We start from the raw sequence: 20,397 nt of genomic DNA, 5'->3' as shown, positions 1-20,397 counted from the left end.
TTGAATGGGGTTTTCTGTAAGGTGTGGGCAATGAGTTATAGTTTCAATCCCTCAAATTGTATCTTAGATTGATTCACTATCTTTAAAGTTATCGTTGCGGAGGGTACCATTGTAATTTTTTGGAGGGGACATACATACGGTATATGAATACCAAAAGCAAAAATTCTTATTTGACTTGTGTATGTTTTTGTTTGCACATAGTTTTATAAATAGATTAATTCAAGGATGTTCATGAATTCTTCATCATTCTTGATAGCCACCATACAAATGTTTCAATACTGGTGAAAGGTGTTTGGTTCATCTGGAATAAATTTTCTATTCACCAGATTCATTTAAACTGTTGACATTACTAAAATATATTTTACGTATCTTTCTGAATTGCTTGAAAATTACCTGCAAATCATGCATATTAGTCACTTTTGAGAGTAAAAAGTATAAGATAAGAAAAATCATTTACAGTTGTTTTGGAGGTGACACAACACAGAGACAACCCAACTTCTCAGTGTTAACTATTTTGTGAACATTCATGTCTTTCCTCATGGCTGTAATTTTCAAATATAAGCTCTTTCTTTCAGTTTTTACTTGTTATTTTGTTTAGTTATTCTCTTTCATGATAATGGATACCAGCTCATATTTTGCTTTAAATTGTAATTCATACTAATCTTTAACAGGTTTTTACAGTTTGGTTAAGACAACAGTTTGTATTTCCCAGCTGAAGAGAGCAGCATAATGCCTTTCTGTGAACTTGAGGGGAAAATTTGTTTTTATTCAGTAATTTTCCCCATCAACTTCACAGAAGGTCCCGGACACAAACTGGTCTCAAATAACCCTATAAGGGACCGAAACTGGAAAAGGGAATTTAAAGGACAAGTTCACCTCAGTAGACATGAGGGTTGAGTAAATACAGCAATATTAGTAAAACACATCAGTGAGAGTTTGAGGAAAATAAGGCAATCCGTTCAAGAGTTATGAATTTTTAAAGTTTGTGCTCAGTCAAAGCTGAATGAGAAGACTTCTATAGCTTGTGATGTCACATGTGTATAAGGATATAGAGAAAGTATCAAGAAAATTCAATATATTTTCACTTTTCTTGCATAACAAAAGAACACTTGACTTCTCTCTTTTGGAAGGCAGGGTGAATAATATTGCCCTAACATACATCAGTAGCAAGTTGAAAAAATGTGCACTTTTTTCAAAGAGTAAAGTTTTGTGAAATTCACTTATATTTTCCTTATATCGTTGTACACATGTGACATCATACACTGTCGTAGTCATCTCATCCAGCAGTGATTGCGAAGATACTTAAAAAACCCATGACTTTTGAATGGATTGTCCAATTTCCCCAAAACTTTCAATCATGTGTTCTACTAATGTTGTTGCATTCATTCAATCCACATGTATATGAAGGTGGACTTTTCCTCTAAGAAGCCATTTTCTTTTCCTTGAAATTCCAGTACTTAAAGCCAAATTCTAAGATAAAACATAATAACAAAACAAGGTAAACACCTCATCAAAATTATATTGAGATAGAACTACAAATCTTGTTTATGGATCTTTCCCTTTCCAGTCCTGGGGACTTGTTCCTCTGTTCACTTTAGTTGTCACATTAACTTCAATAATCTTAAAAAATACAATGTCATAAACAGTTGGTTCAACATGGAAAATGTAATAATTATTGTCATATTAAAAAAAAAAATCACATAATTTTGTTTATGATTACCACCTTGTACATGGAAAAACAACTAAGAATTCAAGAACAAGTTGTGCACCAGCTATAGGCATGTGGTCTTTTTGTGGAGTTTGATTATTTGATGATTTTTTTTTTTTTACATTCTTTTTTTTGAAGATCGTGGACTAGGGCATGCATGAACTGCCACATGTATCACTTTAGTATCAAGGGAATTCTGGTGAGCTAGGTATACAAAAGTCACTTCTGTTGTGATGATTTTGTAGATATTAAATGTATTAGAAAATGTTAATAGATAGTGAAAAGGAACTGAAGTCTTGCCTTTCACTATCACATAACAATATGGTGTTAACAAACAATGTCACCTCCGAAACACAAGAAAAAGCAACCTACATGGAAAGCTGTGATTGGTAAATCTTCACAACTAAATTGCTTGTTGGAAATCAAGCTTCTATGAAGATGAAAGCATCTATATGTTTACTTAACTAAAGCAGGAGAATTGATCTTGATTACAATATTATGTATACAACAGATGGGTGTATTTTGTGCATTCTCTTTGTTAAAAAAAGTGAAAAAATGTAAATTTGCCCTAAAACGTACAGTCTAGTAATAAAAAAAAAGAGTGAGAGTGTGTTAGTTGATTTCTCCACTTTGAGACTTATGTTACTAAAATAAATGAAACCATTGGTGTACATGATATGGTTTCTCTTCAATAGAAATGAGCAAAAAAATCTTGTTAACAGTGTTTTGTCACCTCCGAAACAGTAATTCTTAGTTTTTATTAGATCTTTTATTAATCTCTAGAAAATTCTCACTTCCTGTTGCCATATTACTATTTTCATCCAAGAGAGATTCCTGTCAATTGGACAGAATCAAACAAAATTGCTTTGTCTTCGAGAAATTATCAAATATAATATGCTTGTTGTTTCGAAGGTGACAATTGTTTCGGAGGTGACAAGTGTTAACGGAAAATTGTATATTGCTCCGAAATGAAAACAACAGGCTATATTTCTACTACCTTCCTTCAGAGATAATGTGAGGGGGTATGTTACATTTTTGTAAATGTAATGTATAACTGATGTCAAGAATAAAAAAATCAAATACATAAATCTGTTGTCTCGGAGGTGACAGAAAAGTTAACGGAAAAGTTTACATAAATTTGTAAACGCTCACCAAAAAATGATAAGCTATCTGAATTAAATAATCTTTGGATCAAAGTTAAGTCAGATTGATTACTATTCTGTTTTGATGGAAATTAGCAAAGTTGAATTTTATAATTGTGAACAAGAGCTAACTCAAAAGAAGGGTTAATTGTTAACGGAAAATGTCACCTCCGAAACATAAAGTTTGGACAATTTCAGTCTTTAAAGAAGACAAAGTAGAACCTGGTAAACATAATAGTTCTTCATGTTGGATACCTGTCTATCACAACAACAACAAAAAATGAAAAGGAATAAACAATTTAATATGCTAGCTCTGACAAAAAAAAGTATGTCAGAGTGAGTACTGTAAAAGTGGATATTTTCGCGGGACTAATTTTTCGCGCTAGGCGGGGTCAGAAGAGTTTCGCGTGTTTTTAATTCCGCGGAATCAAGACATCACGCACAGGAACGTATGGCAAGCAAAAATATTCGCGTGTTTTTATTTTCGCGCTAGTTTCTGGTTGCGCGAAATGCGCGAAAATTTCAACACCGCGAAAATTTCCACCTTTACAGTACACCAAAAGTGTTGGATTTCAAGCATGTAAGTGCCTGCCACATCTGAAAGAAAAAGAGAGGAAAGTTCATTAAGGTACCCAAGGTAGACACTGTGGGTGGTAAGGTTATGTGAAAAATTAATGCATATCTGTCAGTGTATAAGAAAGTTATACACCAATTAGTGCCAACACTGTGTTTTACACCACTGATTGTAAAAATGGCCATATGCTCTAATATTGTTTGTTTTTGTTCAGACATGATTTAGATGAGAGCTTCAAAGTCTCAGAACTGCCCTCTAAGACTTCATGTGTGGTATGTTCAGAGCTATTCACATGTACAACGTATGACTGTCTATCATGATGTGTATCAAAATTGACTTTTCTCTTTTCTTTTTTTCCTTCCTCTCTTTCTCACTCTTTCTTTATGCATCAGGCTTTATTCTTGCCTTCATCTCTAGCTGGGAACTAACACTAGTAATAATGGCAGTTTTACCAGTTTTAGTCATATCAAGTGGATTCATGGCCCATGTAAGTACATATCTGAAACAATATTACTCTCTTGACGATGTTTGTAAAAATGCAAGATGATTCATATATCTGTAGACTTTTTTTGGGGGGGGGGGGGAAATCTGTTTGTCATTCTGTTCTGCTCAACATACACTGTAATTGAAGTGGATTAATGATGAGTTGTTTCTAATGATTTCTCCAGCCAAGTGAATGTTGGAATCACATGTTGAAGGATGTTCCCAGAATTTTACCTGCAATGACACTTATAAAAGAAAACTTGTTTCTAGTGTGAGACCTTCAGTTCAGAATCTTTAGAATTCATAGTGTTGATTTTTATGAACTGCAATCAAACATTTGAATTTTATTCTGGCATTTTACAAACAGTTCAGCATTATGTATTTATCTATGGAATAAAAATCTGAACCTCCTACTAAAATTGTACTAATAAACAAAGTATTGTGAGACTAATTGTCTGCTAAATTGGGTCATTATCTGTGGCCTGAATTGTCACAACCACCCAGCATGGATTGTCTCTTTAATTTGCATTTCATTCACACTCAAAGTACACCAGCCTTTCAAGACTCAGACTTGTCAAGCACATTAAAATACATTACATTGATAGCGCTGTCTCACTTTACATGCAGTTTGAAGGAATGGCAAGTTTCTGGAATTGTTCCTTACCACTCAGTTTTAACGAGAAAGCCATGTCCAAGTTTTAATGCATTCTTAAACTCTTATTTCGTCTTTGTATCCTCTATCTGTGCATTCATGTGTTCATCTGTTCATCCATCCATCCATCCATCCATCTATCTATCCGTCTATCTCATTCTGCAGGTTATATCAGTGATGACGACCCAGGAGTTGAAGGCCTATTCCCAGGCTGGAGGGGTGGCAGAGGAGGTCCTGTCCTGTATCAGGACTGTCATGGCGTTTGGTGGCCAGAAGAAAGAATTAGCGAGGTGAGCATTAAAGTTTTTTTTGCTCCATTCTAACCACTTTGAGCTACGCAATGTGATTATGCTAGATAGTTATTTCCATTTGTACATCACTGACAGAGATCAGTTCTGTCCGATTGTTAGAATTGTTCATCACTCGATGTTCACTGTAAACTACCATGGCATGTTATTGCTCTTCAGCATGCAATTTTTGTCAAGAAGTTTTGGATTTTGCACTCTGACATCATCCCTTTACATTCTACTCCCATGTTAGGCTTATGAATGAATTCATAGTTTGCACCATTGCACTTCTCTCACATCACAAATTCTGTCGCATACACTCAATCACATGTTTTAGCATTGTTAACAATTTCTGCCGTTCGCTTCCGTATATGGCTGTACCATAATACAACCATTCACCTGTCATGAAAACTAACTGCCATTTTTGTAACATATCCTGAAACCAGTGTGAACCACATTTATTGTCATTAGAAGTGTATGGTCTTGTGCAATGGACAAGATTTTACACTCCGTGAAAGAAGAGGTGCTCTATTCATTGGCTTTGCCTCGTTGAATAAAGCACCTAATCTTTCACCTCGTGTGAAGTCTTGTGCCATCGCACTCGTGACCATTCACTGTATGCTATCGTGAAAATTAACAGCCTGTTACAAATAAGTGTGGACAAGACTTTTCCACAGTCAGCCACATTGTGCACAAATAATACTTTTTAATGACACTCCTTCAACTAACAGGATATTTGATATTACGGAAGGCATAGCATATATGCCTTCTAGGCATATGACTCTTTAGACATGAAACATGCCATATTGTAAAATACATTCAGCATTACAATACATTCAGAAACAAAGGCAACTTGGATGAAATGCATGTCTCTACATGAGAGTTTTGAATGGAATACAAATTAAGCTCTGAAAAGTATTGAATTGCACAATTAGTTTAGCAGATTTATGGGGAGTGTAATGATCAGCAAATTTAGGTAGTGCAATACATGTATAAGGGCATTTCTAAACCAGTTCAACACAGATTAAAGTACGCTGTTTACCAACATCATCTACTGGGTACTCCCCCACATACACTGTGTATTAAAATGTGAGTCTGCAGGCGGGATATAAATTAGCAAGCCATGTGTTGCATTGCTAGTCATGCATGCCATAAGTACAATGCACAGTTTTGATGATTTTTCTTTGGTAATCAGCTGTGAAAAATTGCATTTATTTGACCCGTGAGTTTATCACCATAAGTTTCACACACTTCTGCCGAGTTCCATATGTTGCCTACTTAAAAGGGGGTGGTGTAGCCATATCAATGTAAGATATTTATTATGTGTGTGTGTGTCACTGTACTTTTTACCTGCATGTGTATTATGAGATGAGACATTCATATTTCTCAGTCAGAACTGGCATTTTAGACAAATTCTATGCAGCATGTATAGAAATGTAAAGCATGATGATATATATTTATTCTGTGTTCATTTCTTCTAGGTATGAGAAAGAACTGCAAACAGCCAAGTCAGCTGGTATCAAAAAAGGAATCACTAGTGGAGTTGGGATTGGACTCAGCTATCTCTTCTACTCCTGTACTTACGCCCTGTCATTATGGTAAGACAGCATGGAATGATTTGATTTGATTTGATTTGATATATTATCTGTACGGCATCATTTACAATTCTTTTTTTAATAGCAATATGATAGACATAATACAAATATAATACTCATTATAGCTAGTTTCTATAATATCAACCATTTTCATTATACACACATTTGTGACATAATGATGATATATTTCTCCTGTTGTTTGTGTTAAATAGCTGTACACTGGTGTTCTCTGTCGTGCAGATTGTTTGCTGGTTGGCACTTCCACTGGCGTGTCTGCTTCATGACCAGCACAAAATCCGTGCTTAAATTTGTGATGAGGTAGACATGCCAGTAAAAGTACCAACTAGCAAATAATATTGTGCCTTTTAGGAAAATTTGAAATAATTAAGACTGAAGTCACAGAAATGTAATTGTTAGTTTTCAATAAGGGCTACCAGTGTTTATCGTCATGACTCTTGAAAATCCATGCAATTCTGTGTAGAAACTACTGTATGATAGGAGACCTTGTACATCAAATTAGTTGGAGTTTCCTTTCAAATTTGTTTCTCCTTTGGGTACATTTTCCATTTATACAACTGTAGGTGATAGTTGACCAATGAAGCATGTACCGTTAGGATTACTGACCTCAGTCTGTAGAGTCTTAAGTGATACATGTCGAACAATGAGTCATATACCAGTAATAGACACAGAAAATCACAAGGTCATGTGTTGTGTGTTTGATGCTATTGGTTTTGTGATGAAGTATGGTTGGAATGTAGAGAGAAATAGTGCATTATGTTTGCGAACATCACAGAAGTTTAATTCTTAATGAGCTGAATATTTCTACTCAGACCTCAGCCTCTCTTCTAACAAATCTCTCTACCATCAAATAAACCTTTTAGATAATGTGCACACCACTAGGCTACGTCTTTGTGCCAAATCAAAAAGCTCTTATTACCTCATAAATTAGAATTGGGATGGTGTGTAACAGCCACATTGTGAGGAAGTGCAGTCAAACCAGCCTTAATGGCTACCTGTCTATAGTGGCCACCTGCCATATATGGCCACTGAGAATTAAAGCCATACCAAAAGATAAAAGCCATACCAAAGACCCTGTCTAAAGCAGCCACCTTTTTTGCCTGCCTTGGGTGACCACAATAAGCAGGTTTGACTGTAGTCCCTAAATAGAGTCTTATGTTAGATTCACAGAGGACAATTTGCTGCAATGAGTCACTGGTGTATGTCACAATGAACCTTGCTTCTTGTATGTAGACCCCACCACCACCGCCACCACCTACTTACTGCTGCTAGAGCGAATATAGCTTTCATACTGATACCAATGGCTTGAGAACCAAAGCACCTTGTGTTAAGATAAGAGAGTTAGTAGACCAGACAGCTTGAGATGATCACTCTATCATTGGTTGGCTTCATACTGATTGCATCAGGACAAAGTCTTACCATACACTGCCTTATTGCGAAAGCAGCCTAACTATTCTAAAAGCTTTAATAGAGAAACATGTGGTTGGTTGAGCTGTAAAAGGATGTCAGTGAGAATTTAATCCTTCTGCATTTTAGAAGATTACTGGGCTTTGTTGAGAAAAGTGCAGTACATGTATGGACTCGTAGCCAAAAACATGAAATGATTTATGAACTCTGCCGTGGTATATAAATTGTACATTAGTGACAAAATACTGGTTTATTTTTGTCCATGCTCTTTTAATTTTGTTGGTTTGCATAACTCCATATTCCAAAACATGGAATTGGGCTGAAGATGCAGGTTTCTAGACCTTTTTTTCTTTTGTCATTTTTTGCATTTCCTTTGAATGAAGATTGTTTTCTTGTCAAAACATGATTATATGATAAAATTAGTTGTGCGTGCAACTGACAATTCTTCCCCCCATTCCCCCCCCCCCCCAAAAAAAAAAAATTATAATTACAGGCATGCCCACTGAGCATGTGTAAAGGGAGACCATTTGCTAAAATTTTAACACTTTGTTGAAATGATCGGTACTTGTTTTGTTGTATTAGGATCAAGTATCCTGTATGAAGGCAAACACGATGACACTGAAGAATGGATATGCAGCTATGGATGTAGATTAGAAGTGAACTGTTGGTGCTTTATGTCAAAAAGAAATAAAAAATCCTTTGCTAAAACCATGTACAGTACATGTATATTCAGTGCTTGTTATGCATGTTCCATTTTCCATGCTGATTATGCTACACGTATATGTTTTAGCCTGCTCCTGTTTTTTAAGTCAGCAACAATTTATCAGTAAACGTTTTTCACTGTCGCAGTTCAGATTACCAAATGTCCACAGAAAATGTAGGTTTGATAAAGCTTTGAACTGTGTCCTGTATGTGAAAATTCCAACTTTAACAGATTTCAGAAAAGAATTAAACAACCAAAAATGCTCTGAAATGTACTCAAATGGATATTCAGATTTTCAGGTTTTTACAGCTTTGATAGTATTGCTCTTTCTACCTCCTTTCTAATGGATGCTTCCTGAAAATGTTGATACACATGTACCAGGTAATCTTGTCATGTCCTGACACGAGAGTTGTGTAAGCCTCTGTTTTCCAGGCAATACATGAAATACACCAGACATCTCCTTAATTGTCATTTGAAACCTCCCTGGGTTGTTAACATGTGAATGTTAACAACTTTGTCACATACACTTGCACATAATAAGTAAATTGTATTGAAAATCACATTTGGTCCTTCAAAGATAATGGTTACGTACAAATAGAGCAAGAGAAAGAAAGGGAAACAGAAATATTTTGCACCTTTACATTCTAACTCCACAAGAGGAGGGTTTTTTTAGAAACAGGCAAAGCTGTTTCCAAAGTGTAGAATTGTTTTTTCTTCCTCCCACGGTCATCATCTAAAATGGGCCTCCAGGTTCTAAAGATACAGCTCATTACCCCTGATTGCATCATAAAGACATCAATGATTCATGTCAATGAGTATCCACAGTCACCTTGGTGGTAAATCTCATCTTAGAATGGTTCTTTCAGCCCTGACTGATGGATGATGATGATGATGATGATGATGATGATGATGGTGATGATGGTGATGATGGTGATGATGGTGATGATGGTGATGATGGTGATGATGGTGATGATGATGAAGATTAAGATGATGATGACTTCTTGTTGATACCATAGATAAATGCCAGTATCCATAGGGATCGTGGCTCTGTATTGAGGGTGAATTGTAGACTTCCTCATACTTTTCCAGTAGAGCAGTAAGGCACATCATGCATTTAATTACACTTCTTTGTTTTGATTTGACATGGTGAATACTGGTATGATTCTTTTATTCAAAATAATCTGTGATATTGCCACATTTTGTGCTGGACTGAGTATTCATGACTTAATGATGACCCCTGTGTGCTAACAGTGAAATGACAGCATGGATGGAAGTATACATGTACAATGTAGGTGAAAAAGATCAAGTACTCAACATTGCGACAGTACGTAGGTTACTGTAGATTGTGACATACTAATTTGATGGCTGAAACTATTTTGTGCAAACCTATTCATCCAAAGGATTGTTGCCGATTTGACTTGACAGGTACGGACCAAAGATGGTGAGTGAGGGCCGAATCACTGGTGGCGACGTCGTGACCGTGTTTTTCTGCATCTGGTCAGGGTCTTCGTCTATCGGAAACTTGACGCCTTCCATTCACGCCATTGCATCTGCAAGAGGAGCTGCTGTAGCCATCTATGATGTCATCAATAGTGTGAGTTTACTGTGTTTTGCAAGAGTGTTTCACATACAGAAATAAATTTGTTCCCTTCTATTAGCTGTAACTCACAGCAGCTTCTCTAGAGGAATTTAAATTCAACAGTTACTGTAAAACGAATGTTCGCGTGCATTTTAATTTCGTGAATTTCGCGAACGCCAAGATTCGCGAAATTAAAATGCACGCAAAAGTTCTTGTCTACACTATATGCATTGAATGCCAGTGGCAGTTCGCGAAAATTTCATGCCGCAAAAAAAACCGTCGGCTTCAATTTGTGAAAAATTCATGCCGCGAATATATCATGTTTCACAGTATTCTTGTAATTGTCCTTAATTAAAGAAGTGCATTTTGGGCTAACAGTGCACCTTTGTAACTTATGTTCATGTTCGGCTTTGTGAATTATGTTCATGAAGTATAACGTCTGGGTCGTTGGCAAATGAAGGTGCATTTTTATCCCTTTCATCTTTTTATATTTGCAATTGAAAAATCTACAAATCTTCTCTTGGCTGCATATGAAAACCAGTGCATATGACAGGTTATCTTTTTATAAGTTTGTAGTAAATGACTGTCTTTCACCAATATAAAGTCATAAAGCATGTATGATTCTTTCCGTGGTTTAATGTCTGCTCTAAGGTCGTATGTCACTTTGTTTGTTTTGGTTTTTATCATTCTATGACAGGAACCAGAAATTGACAAGAGGAAGGACAAAGGTCTCAAGCCAAAGACAATAGAGGGTGACATTGACTTCCGCAAAGTTCGCTTTAGCTATCCCATCAGGCAAGACGTGCCTGTACTGAGAGATCTCTCCATGAGCATCAAGAGTGGGCAGAGGGTGGCTCTGGTCGGGTCAAGCGGATGTGGAAAGTCCACCATCGTCAAACTGTTGCTTCGTTTCTATAGCAACACGGCAGGACATGTGAGTAGTCAGGAATCACTGACTTCAACCCTTTACACTCCGTGGTCACATGCTTGATGTACTGTGAAACGAGGAATGTTCGTGTATTTTAATTTTGTGAATTTTGCGAGTGCCAACATTCGCTAACTTAAATTGCACTCAAAAGTTCTTACCTGCACAATATTCATTGGATGCCAGTGGCAATTCCTTAAATTTCATGCCGCCAGAAAGGCTGTCGGCTCCAATTCATGAAATTTTCATGCCACGAATATATCGTGTTTTACAGTATTTCACCGCTTGCAAAATCTTGTTTTTACCCAAAATGTGATGTGTAATGCACTTGTCAATTGAAGTCCCGACACTTGTGTCCCTAGGGGTGGCAGGGACTTGCATCAAGTCCGTTTTTAGGATGTTAACTAATCCGCCAAGTCCCAGTCAAGTCCGTGATAGGCCAGACAATATTTGTGTAGAAATCTGTGGCCAAGTCTGCAACAGGCCAGGCAATAGTTGAGTAGATCTTCGGCCAACTCCCCAACATATCAGGCAATATTTGAAGCACTCAAATATATTCCTGGATGTAAATGTTTATCCTCAAACCCCAGTATATTCCCAACCCACCCAGATTAAAAAAAAAAAGTAATGCTAAAATCCCCAGCCAACTTGGATGCGAATCACAGCCATCCCCGGGTACCCAGGTTTTAGGATTGCAATTAACAAGTGACATGTAAGCGTGATGCTTGGGTTGTATTCTTACCCATAATGTATAGCTTACTTGATTGTATGCAAAGCAGCAACAAGTGACAGAATCTTAGAATAATTTATGAGTGCAATCCATGCATACATTGTACACAGAGCTTCTTTTTCAGGCACAGAAAGAGGTGAATATCTTGGTTTTCTCTGATCTGTCAGGATTAGATATCTCTCTGTCTCTTGCACATCATTTAGGGCACATGTTTATATACATTGTACTCTGCTGAAATTAATCTTTATATGGAATATATGATTATTGAATTAACACTCAAATAAACATATTTTTTTATATGAAGATGTGCAATATACACAAAATGTAAAAGACATTATTCCGTATCCCTGAATCCTTACTGTAAAGAAGAAAAACTGCAGAGACAATTCTTGTGTGCTGGTATGCCATGCCAAGTAACTGTATCAATCTCACCTCACATCACAATATTTTCACTTAGCTAGGAGGCTGCTGTACTTATGGAATGGCATAGTGAAGGAAGTGTTTAATACAAGGTCAGATCAGGTTTCCCAACCTGTAGGAGATAAGGCAGTGCTATACATAGATCACTGATACCATGAGATACTCCTTTGAGAGGCCACGTTATGACCTTCCTACATTGGGTTTATACATGAGACTTGCATGCACTCTATGGGTGCACTGTACTATTAAGCAACTTTTTGTTTAGATGTAACAATGAGTGCAGAAACAAGGGGATGGAAATGATGTAGACTGTTGTGTGTGTCTCACCTAAGACTTGACTACTGTCCTGTGTAAACCCTGTCTTCAAATCAAGGGTCATATTGTAATATAGACTTAGGTTTGGGGGAAAAAATCTATTTTTTTTTTTTTTTTATAGCACTGAATTGAAAATCTTCAGTAAAGTGATGCAACCCCAAAAGTTGTATGCTGTAATGCTGTTGTATGAATGATTTGCAGTGCATTTGTGCTGACTTGTTTGTGAACATCTAGACTTTAACTTCATCTTTCTGGGAGATATATGAATGAACAAATGTTCCATTCATTATATTGCTTGATTTTGACTTTGTAAAGTATAGATAAAAGCCAACTGAAGCAACATAATTTTACTTTTCTGTTTAAGAAAAAGTTGTCATTGTCCCTTTTACCTTCTCTAGTGTAATCTGAATAACATTTGCACAAACTACTACCATGTAAACGTTCACCTTTTATGTGTTCATTCCCATAAAATATTACTACCAGAGCTTTATTTTGTTGATATACACTTATTTTCATAGATTATTTTCTGTCTAGTAAAGATGAATGTTCATCTCCTTCCCTCAGGTCTGTGTTGATGGAATAGACATCCGTGACCTCAACGTGACCTGGCTGAGAGAGAACATCGGTGTCGTAAGCCAAGAGCCAAATCTGTTTAACTGCAGCATCCGTCAGAACATTGAATACGGCCACGAAGATGTCTCAGAGGCTGAGATTATTGAAGCTTCCAAGAAAGCCAATGCCCACCAGTTCATCTCATCTTTACCCATGGTAGGCTTTTAACTATGACTTGGATTTAAAAATTACTTCAAAGTCTGCTGCAAATATTCTACAATAATGGTGTGAGTGATCTCGGCTTTGCTTTAATCTGGTAGAATAGAATTTGTTTTCTGCGGTACAAAAAGATCCATTTCAAAGTGTCAAAAATATTAGACAGGTAAAGAGTTTCAGTAGTCTTTCATGTGAATTGTCATGTTTCTTTTTCAGAATGTTTATCATTGTTCCTTGATTGCTAAAGGGTCATATGAAAGATAGTATGCAGGTGTAGTATGGTATGTTAACCATGTCAACCATGCTTAGGAGAGGAGCTAAAATCTTTCACATAGCAAACCCATGTCTTCATAGCTGCCAGCAATTAGTGAAATTTAGTAACCATTGATCATTTCAACATGTGACTTCTGTTCTGGCCTCATAAAATTCTGCTCTATTAGTAATTATTTTCATAATAATTATAGTGTGAGATATTGTGTGATGACATGTTAATAGCTACTGACATCTTATGTTAAAAAAACAAAACAAAAACCAAATAAACAAACTATAGGCATTCATGTTTAGCTGAGGAGGATTGTGCCCCTTACTTTGACTTAGAATCCTTAGAACTGCATGTTTGGTATCAGCTCATTACATGATGATGCCTGACAAGTTGACATAATGCCATCATGCATTGTAAATAAAGAAAAAAATATTAAAGCTTGAAATGAATTATGAATTGCTTCTTTACCCACAGGGATATGACACTCTGGTTGGAGAGCGTGGCGCCCAGCTCTCTGGGGGACAGAAACAGAGAGTAGCCATTGCCAGGGCCCTGGTCCGCAACCCCAGGATCCTCCTCCTAGATGAGGCCACGTCTGCCCTGGACAGTGAGAGTGAGAAGCTAGTCCAAGATGCTCTGGACAAGGTAGGAGACAAGATTACAGCTACTTTGATATCACTCCTCTGCTGCATTAGTGTTGAGTTACTCATGAAAGGCTGTTGTATGCAAGTCTTGCTGGTCAGCAATGTTGATTGTTTTCATTTACATACTTAAGAAGTTGTGTTATTGTATGAATTGATTTAACACATTTATTATGAAAAGGTTGCACCACAGACAGTAAGTAATCTCCCTGCCAACAGTTAGCTTTTATGAAGAGTCAGGTGTTCAGATAACTCTGGTGAGTGCTGTGTTTGGCTAATTTGGTTTTCTATATGTAGGAAAAGTGTTTTTTTTTTATTTGTTTGTTTTTTTTTTTGTTTAATGAAATGTCATTTTGGCACATGATAAAGTTAGGTGGGGGAATGTGATGGGGAGATATTGCGCCCTAAACAAGGAGGTTCGGGGAGTTACACCATCATGGCTCCTTCGACCTCGGAAAGATATTTCATCTACAATGTTGTTCTCCATACCTTTCTATAGATGAGTACCTACTATAAGGATGAAAGCTAGTGTGATAGTAGTTTGCTTGTGTGGCCCATGATAGTGGCAGTCTAGCTGTAATGCACTTCATGGAGTAGATTGTGTGTATTGTAGACATAGGCAGTTATCCCCTTGGGCTAATACAGGAGGGCAGTTAACAGGAATAGTAAATCATCAGAGGGGTGCTTGTTAGATTAGTATTTGGTCATCTGAAAGTGTGATCGTGCACATCCATACTATACTGACCGTTTGACCGATGTTGTTTTTTACAGGCCCAAGAGGGACGTACTACACTGGTCATTGCCCATCGCCTGTCCACTGTCCAGAATGCTGATGTCATCTTTGTAGTGAAAGAAGGTCGTATCGTAGAGAAAGGGAACCACAAGGAGCTGATGGCTACTGAGAGTATCTACCGTCAGCTGGTCACACTTCAGATGTTTAAGACTGCAGATGACTCCATCATTAGTGGTAAGTGAGCTCATTGACAGACTGTAGCAGTCATCAAGAACTTTACAATGATGCTATTTAAATTGGTTTCAACTGAGTAAAGAGCCCATCGTGGGATTTTTGTTCATAATGTTGACATTTTTTTCCTTTGAGATTCAGTTCTTATTCAGTACTGAATCTTTTTATCTATCTATTGTGTTTTTGACACTTCAGTTAATACTGGCATTATTTTCTTCCTTGCCTTTCTCTTATGGTTTAATGCTGACATGAGAATTTTTTTCTTTTCTTTTGAGGGGGGGGGGGGTGTTGAAAGTTGCTTATTCTGATTGAATGAAATCAAACAGGATAAGGAAATATCTATGAATTGTAATTCTTGAGTCATCCCAGTTGATAATAAGGGAAGGGAATACACATTAATTCTCAACAAATCAAATGTCAATACAGTAATATACCCTAAGTTGTGAAATGACATTGACAATCCATGATTGATATTGAAATAACCTTGATTTTGGTGAAAAAATTAGCCATCAAGGTTTGCCTTATTCACAAGTGTTTCGGGAGGATGATATTTATGTGCAGTGATGTACAATTTATGTTAATGCTGAGTCTCAAAGCAGCTATTAACCTTGAAAATATGCACGCTGTCCAGACCAAGCGCTGAAACATTGCTTTCCAATTACCAAATCAATTGGGATGATGAATGTGCTGGCTTTTAATCAGCCTTGTCTTGGTGCTTTGATGGCTTTACCAGATGGTGAGTCTTTCCTAGCTACCAGTGCCATATGGAAAAGTGAAGAATGGGATTTGATTGTGATTATTTCCTCTTTACATGTTGGTTGCATCTGTTTCAGGAAATCAGTTTGCTGTAATATTGTGTGGTAATATGGCTGTAATTTTATATAGGTTCAGCTATAAGCCAAGGAATGCATTTTTTATTTTTTATGTTGGACATAAAGCAAATTCATTTATCAGGAAAATCAAGAGCACCGAATCTTTGACAAGTTCTGAGCTATAAGGTTTCATTATGTTTCCTGTTTTTTAGTGTATTTTATATGAATTATTTCCTTTTTGTATTATGTGAGTCTCAATCTAGCAAGCAAGTATATATTTGTTGGTACAAATGATTTAAAAATGGTCTCCAAACTAAAGTGAATATTTGATTTTGTTACTTATGACAAGTGGCAAACTATATCCTGATCATTCCATGGACCTTTTTGTTGTTTCAACTCCTCTACAGATGATGACATAAAGAGTGTCGGCCGACAATCCTCAGTCAACGAATCCCTTCCCTCCTCACCCACCTCCGACTCAGTCAAATACTTCACCACCAACGATGAACTCATCGTGCTGAATGGGAACGGTCTGTCTCATCATGAAGAAGAGGAGGCAGTGATTGAGGGAAAGAAGAAGAAACAGAAGAGAAGGAGAAAGAAGAAGCAGGTGAGTTTGGGACTGTTAACAGTTAACCTGTTGAGGACAAGTCCCAAGTATACTCAGGCAGGTGTCTATGGGAAATGCGTGTTGTAGCAAAATTAGTCCGTCCTCAACGGGTTAATGAGCATCATCAGCTAGACTTCATGTCAAATTTGGTGTTGGGAGTATGAAATGACAGGTTCATAGCAGCTGTTTGGGAAAGCTTGGAGTTCCTTACATGTAACCTGGGATGAAATACAATTAATCTTGAGATAGATTTCTAGAGATTTCTTGTTAATACAGTCATGTATATTTGTGGATGACAATGTTTGTGATATTTGCTTTAAAAAATAAGATAAAAGAATCTACTTCAGTCAGGAGGGTTTGATGTTCATGGGAATGACTGATTACCATTGAGGAATGTTCTGGACTTTAAATTATTATATAGTTAATTAATGATATGATTATATAATAACTGTGATATTTGTGAGACTTCCCTCTATATCACGCTCTTGTAGAGATCACTGAAGCAGTGTGAAAATATGCAGAATGTTGCATTAAAAAAGTAATATTGTTAAATACAGCACTTCTTCACTTAAAATGAAATAAAAGGAATAACTTTGATTAAATATTGAATACAGAAACATGAATAATAGTTAGTGTATGATGTCCTTGGTAAACAATGAATTGTGCATACAGTGAAAGTAGGAGTATAAGCAACTGAGGATATACACATCAAATAAACAGTGACACATCAGCAGCTCTCTGTGTTAGCTGATGTCTTAAGTTTGACTGGATTTTGTTAAAGTTTGTTTCTATTTGTTACTTTTTGTTTATTCACAAGTGTTCTGATTAATTTGTGCTTGCTATCAGGCAGGACAAAGACTGTTCACATGTAAAAGATCAGATTGTGACTAACTTGTATTCTCCTCATTTTGCCCATTATCTCTCCTGAACAGAAGTCTCGTACAAACGTGCCCATGTTATCCTACCGTGACATCCTGAAACTAAATGCTCCTGAGTGTCACTACATTATTATTGGATGTATCTTTGCCGCCTTCCTTGGGGCTGCCCTGCCCACCCTGGCTATCCTCCTTACTGAAATCATCCGGGTGAGTAGGACGCTGAGCTCCTCAGTGGTGATAGGAACATCTGTCAACCCTTTGGCCAGGGTTGCACTAACCCATTTTTTCTACTGGTCTGACCTGTCTGTCGGACCAGTAGGCCAAGGTGCCAAGTTTTTCCATCTTTTCCTGGTCCATTCCTGAAAAAGTTACTGGTCCGATAGTGATTTTTACTGGTCAGGGACCGTCGGGTCAGTGCCAGTGTGCTGCATTTCTCTGACTACCAGAGATACTCAAGGTCTGAACTCAATTAGATGTATGTGGCTTTCAGTATTAGCATATACATTTGTAATTAGGCCTGTCAAGTTATGTGATCCAGTATTCCCCTGTCCCACTTTCTTCCAATTTTAAATTGGTAAAAGGATTTTATCATACCCCCATGTGAATTGAAGTCAGTTAAAATCAAAACATGATGATGAATATGTTGCAGCATTGACAAAATGTTATGGTAAACAAATCTACAAATTACAATGACAAACCAAAAATAAACCTAATGAAGTCCATTGTACAGTATTATATTGATCTACATTGGACATGAATAAATAATGTGAATCTTGTTCCTTTTTTACACAGATCTTCAGTCTGCCCCCCAGCGAGATGCCAGCTGCTGCATCTTTCTGGTCCCTGATGTTCATCGTCCTTGGTGTGGTCCGTGCCGTCAGTATCTTCATCAGTATGTTGATGTTTAGTTTGTCTGGAGAGCAGCTGACACTGAGACTGAGGAAGCAAGCTTTTTGGTCCATGCTCAGACAGGTGTGTTTTAATTAGATCACAATCCCCTTCTCACTGCCAGACTGACGGCTAATCTTGTCTGTATACAATGCTTCATTTCATGGCCGAAATACTTCACACTTTTTAAACACCTTTCATCTTCATTATGATTAAACTTTTGAAAATGGTAAAGGTACAAGGTGTTTTCTTTCTTTCTGGATAAGAGGGACATGTTATCTGTGAAGCATGCAGCACTTGTGAGATGTTTCAAAATTAGGATGTAGTATGTCGTGGCACTAGGTTATCTCAGAATGTGCTGAAATTCTTTCATAGGGAGCAACCTACGTATGGAATTCACTGGACTTCCAGACACTTGTGTCGTGGCATAATCACAGTGTCCCTCTTGGTATATGTTGATTGGGTGGGGGTGGGAGGTGCAATGTCAAATAAAGCTTACAGTTTCAGATGACAAACTGTATTAAATTGGCTGAATCTTTGTGTTTTGTTTGCCAATTCCAGTGAGCTGTTCGGTATTTGAGTAATTTGCAGCTCAGATGTGTATATTCATCCCTGACATCTTATGGTGAATATTCCATTTAACATAGTAACATTGAGAAGCAGGTGGCATGTAAAAGGAGAAACAGTCAATCCCATGTAATCATGTTAATCATTGTTGTCTTACCATCCCTTCAGGATGCTGCTTGGTTTGATGAACCTAGCCATGATACTGGATCATTGGCCAACCTCCTTGCTACTGATGCCTCCAACGTTCAAGGGGTAAGTGAACAAAGCATTGTTGATCTGTGCACTGCAGACTAGATCATCTATGCCATGAGTGTAAAAAAAATGTAGCCATACTTTATCTGCATGTTTCCTGGAGCATTGTAAGAGTCCAACATAGACATACTGTAAAGCGAGATAATTTCATGTCATGATATTTTTGCGAGTTGGAGCCGATTTCCTTTTTCGCGAAATGAATATTCGCTAATTGCCCCTGGCATTCAATGCATAGTGTAGACAGGAACTCCCGCATGCATTTTAATTTTGAGAATCTTGGCTCGAGAGAAATCCACAAAATTAAAATGCACACGAACATTTCTGGTTGTACAGTAAATAGCTCACTGACAGACTACAACCTTCAGTGAATACTGGATGGGAATCCCTACATGAGGTACACAGAGGTAAATATGCAACCCAAACATGTCCCAGTAACACCCTTTAAAGAAGTTTGGATAGTTACCCCAACTCATCATCACCCCCACTCCAGGCTACTGGTCTTCGCATCAGTACCGTCATCCACGAGTGTGTGACGGTCATCATCGCACTCGTCATCGCCTTCATCTATGGCTGGCAGCTTGCCCTCTTCACAGTCTGTGCCGTGCCACTGATGACTCTGTGGGGACGTATCCAGATGGCCATGTTGACTGGCACTCAGAAACAAGACAATCAGTTACTCCAAGAAGCATCAAAGGTGAGAAGAAGGGGAAACCCCAAAACTGAGATAAAAGGGAAACCCCCAAACTGGAATGTGGCACTCTGGGAAATAGTCTCAATCGTATGTTGTGTGTGTCCTCCCAGACAACATCAAAACATCAAATGTTAGAGCCCTCACTATCATGTGGGGCATGAAATTCCTTCTGGTTTTGGATTAGGGAGATGGAAGGAGAAAGACAAGTTTGCACATTTTCTCAAGTCTATAAAGTTTCAAGAACATCTTCATATACTAACAGTATGATAAGATCAGAAGGAATGAGTTTTTATTCGTTTGTTTTATAGATATTTTATGGAGATACTTTGATCAGTTACAAAGCTGCTAGATTGTTTAAGTGCTCGGATCCCTGTGAAGAAAGTGAGATTAAAAAAAAAAGAGTGAGATTCAGTCTTGGGGAAAAGTTTTTTAAGGTGTGAAGCTTTCATCATTGGTAATGATTAAATGCAAACTAAGAGCGGCATCAAGACAGCATGCAACCAAACGTGCAGTAATACACAAAAGA

The 20,397-nt window shown here is 37.3% G+C and overlaps 1 protein-coding gene across 1 annotated transcript in view; it reads left to right on the top strand.

Annotated features, from left to right (window-relative positions):
* Positions 1-20,397, top strand: part of LOC140239339 (ATP-dependent translocase ABCB1-like) — an 87,025-nt gene that overhangs the window by 60,312 nt on the left and 6,316 nt on the right. Inside the window, exons 6-18 of the mRNA XM_072319218.1 lie at positions 3,817-3,911; positions 4,725-4,849; positions 6,328-6,444; positions 9,995-10,163; positions 10,846-11,082; positions 13,103-13,306; positions 14,043-14,213; positions 14,981-15,176; positions 16,393-16,595; positions 17,528-17,680; positions 18,266-18,445; positions 19,097-19,180; positions 19,671-19,874. Of these exons, the coding sequence (XP_072175319.1) occupies positions 3,817-3,911; positions 4,725-4,849; positions 6,328-6,444; positions 9,995-10,163; positions 10,846-11,082; positions 13,103-13,306; positions 14,043-14,213; positions 14,981-15,176; positions 16,393-16,595; positions 17,528-17,680; positions 18,266-18,445; positions 19,097-19,180; positions 19,671-19,874 (2,138 nt within the window). The remainder of the gene's footprint in view (positions 1-3,816; positions 3,912-4,724; positions 4,850-6,327; positions 6,445-9,994; positions 10,164-10,845; positions 11,083-13,102; positions 13,307-14,042; positions 14,214-14,980; positions 15,177-16,392; positions 16,596-17,527; positions 17,681-18,265; positions 18,446-19,096; positions 19,181-19,670; positions 19,875-20,397) is intronic.

Source organism: Diadema setosum, chromosome 15 (assembly GCF_964275005.1).
Source record: "Diadema setosum chromosome 15, eeDiaSeto1, whole genome shotgun sequence".
NCBI classification, from domain to species: domain Eukaryota; kingdom Metazoa; phylum Echinodermata; class Echinoidea; order Diadematoida; family Diadematidae; genus Diadema; species Diadema setosum.
Note: the sequence above shows the minus strand (reverse complement) of the source record. Positions and strands in the feature narration are given on the sequence as shown.